At 34.3% G+C, this 6,000-nt stretch overlaps 1 protein-coding gene and 1 long non-coding RNA gene across 4 annotated transcripts in view; one reads left to right on the top strand and one right to left on the bottom strand.

Annotated features, from left to right (window-relative positions):
* Positions 1-3,580: 3,580 nt before the first annotated feature.
* LOC118681948 (uncharacterized) lies at positions 3,581-4,001 on the bottom strand. The gene is made up of 2 exons (XR_004977666.2): positions 3,931-4,001; positions 3,581-3,813 (listed from the first exon to the last, which is right to left on the bottom strand). It is a non-coding gene; the product is annotated as an uncharacterized lncRNA (long non-coding RNA).
* A 323-nt stretch (positions 4,002-4,324) lies between these two features.
* The window catches only part of htt (huntingtin), a 147,524-nt gene continuing 145,848 nt past the window's right edge, over positions 4,325-6,000 (top strand). For all 3 annotated transcript variants that reach the window (XM_070105694.1, XM_070105693.1, XM_070105692.1), the window contains exons 1-4: positions 4,325-4,542; positions 4,603-4,860; positions 4,920-5,136; positions 5,755-5,884. In XM_070105694.1, coding sequence (XP_069961795.1) covers positions 4,478-4,542; positions 4,603-4,860; positions 4,920-5,136; positions 5,755-5,884 — 670 coding nt within the window. In that variant the 5' untranslated portion in view covers positions 4,325-4,477. The remainder of the gene's footprint in view (positions 4,543-4,602; positions 4,861-4,919; positions 5,137-5,754; positions 5,885-6,000) is intronic.

The raw sequence follows: 6,000 nt of genomic DNA, 5'->3' as shown, positions 1-6,000 counted from the left end.
TATCGCAGAAAGTTAGATGTTCCACGATTTGAAATACGTATCAGCGTAGTTTGGACAATTTGGACTATCGACAGAATGAATATTTTTATAAAACAACCATGGCTTTATAGTAGCTACATATGTTAAGTGATTATACATCCATCTTTTGAAAGCCGTTGATTAGCTTACAGGTCCATGTTCGTTGGGCGGCATAATCAATTAATGGCGTTAATTCCTTATAAATCCGCTTTAAATAGCGAGCATGTATACGACGTTTTTTTTCGGACACACGATTGCTCAACATGATGATTGCGACTTAGGTTTAATTAGCTTGGAACGTGCTCAACGAAAGACACATATGTATGTACATATAGGTATTTGCAATGAATGCTTGTAGTTCCTTTTTCAAAATTAATTATAATAAAATCATTGCACAATTCATTTCATTAATTTACGCATACAGAATTTTTAGAAGGCGTCAATTGTGCATAAAAACTTCTGCTCTGAGTAAATTTCAAAATACCAATTGATATTCTCGTGTGAGAATGTAGATCAGAATGCTAATTATATATATGTAAGTATATAAGTTTGTGTAAAGCTATTGCATTTTAAACAATATATAATATTATTAAGTAAATTAACAAAACAAAGATTTATATTCCACAAACGTGCATAGAGCAACAAATCACGAAGAGAATTCGCAATAGCTCTAAGAATGTGATTTAGAAGAATATCTTATATCATAACAATATCGGAAAATTTTGTGATTATATGCACGCTTTGCTTACAGCAAATGAAGGCAGCGTAATCATACTGAGTAAATAACGGTATGAACAGCATCTTAAGTTTAGATGCAAAGCTATTCTACGCACATACTTTATACATTATATAGTATGTATGTTTAGGTGCCCGTAGTGAATTGAGTTTGTTTATCACGACTTTTCTCACAGTGGGTTTCATACTCATTTCATTCATTCATTTTTATGGAATTAAAATATTATTAAATTGGTGAAAAAAATGGTGATCCAATATGCTATAGTGCTCGATTCAGTTAAACTCAGTGCGTAAAACGTCTTTAAGTGTACTTTTGTCAAAACTACATTTTTCAAATCAGATCGCGATGGTACTCGGGACTATCACAAGTATCCAGTTGAAATTTTAACTGTAGTGTCACAATAATATTATCTTGTAAAAATTTGAATTTTCTGTTATTATTGCAATTTTTTTTATACAATTTACTAATTTTTTGGGTAAAAAAAGTGATCTCTTTTATAGGAGCGACATTTGAAAAAAAATTGGCGTAAAGTACATACGCAGTACCTTACTGAAAATTTGTATGTGGATTATCATTTATGCTTTTAACTTCCCGCTAAGAAAATGGAAAATTTTCTAAAAATCGGGAAGATATTGGTTTCACCCCATTTTGCAAAAATCGAGTTCTCAACAGATCTCGACGTTCTGAGGGTCGAGGAAGCTTCCCCGAACATTTCTACGATGATGTCCGTATGTCTGTATGTATGTGTGTGTGTGTGGATGTATGTGACCCTCTTATAACTATTAAACTGCTCAACCGATTTGAATAAACTAAACGGCATTCCAAAGGGTTTCATTGCACTTGAATTTCGTGTAAGTTTGGACCCAATCGGACCAGTAGATTTCGAGAAATCTCAAAAAAAAACGATCGACACCAAAAACTAATCAGTTCTAAACCTTGAAGAAACACATCGTTTGCCGCAAACCGGGTCGAAATCGGTTGATTTACTTGCTAGATATCGAAAACGAAAAATTTCGAAGAACTCAAAAGCAGTGAAAAAAGCGAAATTTGAACGTTAGCGTATGAAATTAGAGGGAAATTGCAGGGATGGCCCTTGAGGCCAACCGTTTTCCACATTTTTTTTTAGACAGCTCCAGTTTATAGAATAGCTCTACCAGGCCCTCCTGAGAAAAATGAATCCGAAGATTGGCCCTGTAACCGCCATCGAAATGTCAATATATCTTTTTTTTTATCAAATACATGTTTAATCGAGCCTAAGAGATAAAAATCCAATTATTTTTTCTCCCATAATAGGCAATTAAAGTTAAGCCTTTTTGAGGGCTTTAGGCTGGTTTAACCCTTTAATAAAAAATTGCCAATCTATCATTTTATAAATTTTTTTTTACAGCAATCAAACTAATATAATTATTTGGCGCATAAGTAAGTATATTTGAAAGTACTTGCACCACCGGATAATTACACATTTATTAATTGGCGCGTGATTACCTCATGAGTAAAAAAGTGATTGATTTTGAATGCTATCTACAAATGCATGTACATATGTACATATTGTATAGATATTGTAAACACTTTTGTATTCTTGAATAAAGTACTTCAAAAGATTATTGTTCTCTAAATAAGGCTGATTATATAATTATCGCCTACTTAGAATAATAATTATTGTGATTGGAGACAGCACAAAACTTACACCCAAGAATTGGCGTAGCACAAGCGTGAAAAATATCAAAATCGTAAAAAATTTAAATTTCAATATAAAAATAAACAGTTATGGTTTTAAGATAAGTTTTAAGAAAAGATACATGTAGCAAAATGACAAAAAAACATCAATCAATAATCTTATCAAGAGACTATCAACAAATTAGTATTTGCTTTCTACAATAGTCGGTTCTGATATACCAAACATATATATTTACAAGTTAATCAAATGCAAATTTCTATTAACAAAAACTTTGTCTTTATCAAATCAGATGAATTGCAGATTTTAATTATTTATTTAAAAAACAGCATATCTCTTAGTTATGCACATATCGAACTATTTTTCCTTCTCACGTACTTTTTATTATACATATGTATATATGAAGAAAATTAGTTTCTGAAAATATTTTCACAATAGCTTAAAATATTCATACATATAACATTCACACAAATTTAAAATATGCGTGAAATTGAGAGCATTAAAACCTTTTTGGCTGAGAAAAAAAATATCTCAACAGGATACCTCGCAAAATTGGGTTAAGTAGTGTTAATTTGCTAACTTCAGCCTTCAACGTCTGCCATCCCGTTGAAAGTTCTTCAAAAATTATTTGTAAATATACAGTTTAGAGCATTAATCACATATATGAAGGAACATTTGAGATTGTACAAGCATCTTGTCTTTTTGATGCTCCCAGGTTGCGGCTCAGCTTCAAGCAGACGACTGTAGGCATGATTTCAGCGAAAACATCGTAGAAGAGACTGCTTGATGACCGCTCCCACGACAGTCGGGTGTACGTAACCGGAACGGACCCGGGTTTGTTCCGGCCAAGGACTGTCAACTCGGCAGAATTCTGCCGCTACAACAACAACAACAGACTGCTTGATGAGGAGTACAATGTGTTTATTAACCGGAAGCATGCAGGTCTCATAATTTATGTAAGTGTTTGAAAGGGGACATCAAGAGACATCGTGTAATAATCCGGAATGCGGTGTTCTGAGATGTCTACATCCTCTTCAACTGTTTCCTGCTTCACCTAAGTGACCATATTGCAGCTGCGTAGTGTATGATCTCCCGGTCGATTACTTTCTAAGCGACCAGCAACGTTTCTTTGTCTTTTCTCCAGGTGCTGCCGGCTAGCGACTTGAGGCTTTTGTTGCGGCTCTGTACTTTGACAATAATCGCAGTCGTATACGGAGTCAAGGAGCACATGCTCTTTGGAGACATCGTAGATCGTGGCGATTCCTATTTTGCATTTCTATTCAACTATACGTACGACTTACTTCCTTATATGTAAGAAATTCGGCACCATTTGAACCATAGATAACGTTTGGGAACATATTTTTTCATTAAAATTCAAACTTTTCTGCAATTAATAATTGGTTTAATAATTAAAAAAGGTTTTAGATATATGATATATTCAACCGCGTACTAATCTTATGTTTAACAATTAACACTATAATTACACTTTTACTTTACTTACAGTGAATGGCCTATTCTTATTTATTTATTTATTTTTATTTTGTTTCCAGCAGCTGTGGTTGTTTATTGATTTCATTGCCATTTCATTCCAATCAGCTGTGATTAAAATCCTGCAACACGAAAATTCCTCAAAATATTCGCAAATTTGCTTACAACGAGTACCAATTTCATTTTGTCTGTCAAATGCATGTTAATATCACTTAACTATATTGTTTATTGGACTAAAAGCTATAACTAAAAATCATATTTACTTGATATTTAGCAGAACTAATATTTTCATAATTTTTTTATTACAATATTTTACGGCTTCAAATAGACACCTTCAAATTCTCTTGATCTGGCTTCACTACTACGAACCACCGGATCAAAGCGAAAATTGTTTAAAAATACGAAAGGTGTGCAACAATTATCAGATTACTCACTAAATATTTCTGTGTAATTTTGTGTAAATTTGTAAAATTATTTACCTAAAACGGGGAGAAATGCCTAACTAGATACTAAACACTTAAACTATCAGCTTTTGTTCGTATTAATAACAAAATATTAATATGGACAAATCTATTTTGAATCAGTTCACTTCCTTTGTTGAGCAGCTACGCAATACGGAATGCAGGTGAGTTTCATGCAATAATATGCCCTTGCCACCAATTTGACCAATTTAACATTATTGTAGTCAAAAAGAGAAGATTACGTACTTCCAGCATATTGCCGAGTGCATTATGTCGCCAGGGCTAGCGGGCCATATAAACTATGCCACCCACATCAATACGGCGACCACCGTGCTGTTGCTTTTTTGTGAGGATCTGGATCCTGTGGTGCGCATGAATGCGGAGGAGAATCTGAATCGTATATTTCGTGCGCTGGAAAAAACACGTGTCAGTCGCATACTTATGGACTTATATGGTGAAATAAAGCGCAATGGGAACCAGCGGTTAGTGCATTTCTTATAATCATAAAACTAAATAATATTTGTGCTTGCTTACGTTTCAGCTCGTTGCGCATCTGTTTGAACCTATTTGCCTACTATGCGCCGCAAATAAGAGAACGCAATATTAAGTGGTATGCTGTACGTTTATTGCCTTGTCTACAAACCATAGCGCAACGTAAGGAGACACAGCTTTCCGAAACGCTATGTGAATTTGTGAAAAATTTTGGAAAATATTTGCAAATGGGATTGACGGACAGTGAATCCTGTAAGCTGTTTGAGGTATGCTTGACTAAAATTCAAATAATCGGTAGTAACATGTTTCTAAACTTTGATTTGTATTAACTGCTACTCGCGTCACATGCCAAAGTTGACGAACTTTCCAAATGTGAGATACTTAAAAATGCTGAATGCTGTCGAGATGACGATTTATTGCTCGTTAGAAATTCGGGTTCGCTCCCGTTACGTAGACTTTTTGAAAATAAAGTTACGTTAACTCAAATGTCTTGAGCAGTGGCGCGTTAATAGCTAAACACCATCTCCACGATAATAATAAAAAAAAAACTGCTCTGCTGTGAGCTACCGATGGCTTGCAAAGTTATTTTCATAAAATATATACTCTTTCCTCTGCTGCCTTTCATGTAGATCAAACGGTAGCACTTCAGACAGCAGATAAAACGCAAACAATTAGAAAAAAAAATAAGTCTCACTATGTCTATTTCCTCTTAGTTACTATAGGTGAGCGCGGCTGTGTTGGCGACATATTTCCACTTTTTACACATGAAGCGCATCTTTCATAATTGCATTTGACTCTTCATATTTTTTTTCCACAGCTTTGCTATTTCTTTTCCAGCATTTTACTGTTTGATTTTAATTGTTGTTTTTTTGTTTGTTTTGTAGGCTTTCATGGCAAATATTGGCGTCGAGTGCGCGGTGAAACGTCGCTGCTCTGCGCAAAATTGCATCAGTCTAATTGAAAATTCGCGCAATAAGAGTTTGATGGCCAAACATGGACTAAGCAAGGCATTTGGTAAGTGTTAGTGGTAGTCACACATACACAGAAGTTTAAATTAAATAGGGCGGTGCTTTTCTAATTTTAATTAAAAACGTTTTCCGCGGGACAAATTAAATATGGGTGTTGGTCTT

The sequence above is a fragment of the Bactrocera oleae genome, chromosome 2 (genome assembly GCF_042242935.1).
Source record: "Bactrocera oleae isolate idBacOlea1 chromosome 2, idBacOlea1, whole genome shotgun sequence".
NCBI lineage: Eukaryota > Metazoa > Arthropoda > Insecta > Diptera > Tephritidae > Bactrocera > Bactrocera oleae.
The sequence above is the reverse complement of the archived record's forward strand: the minus strand, read 5'-3'. Positions and strand labels throughout refer to the sequence as shown.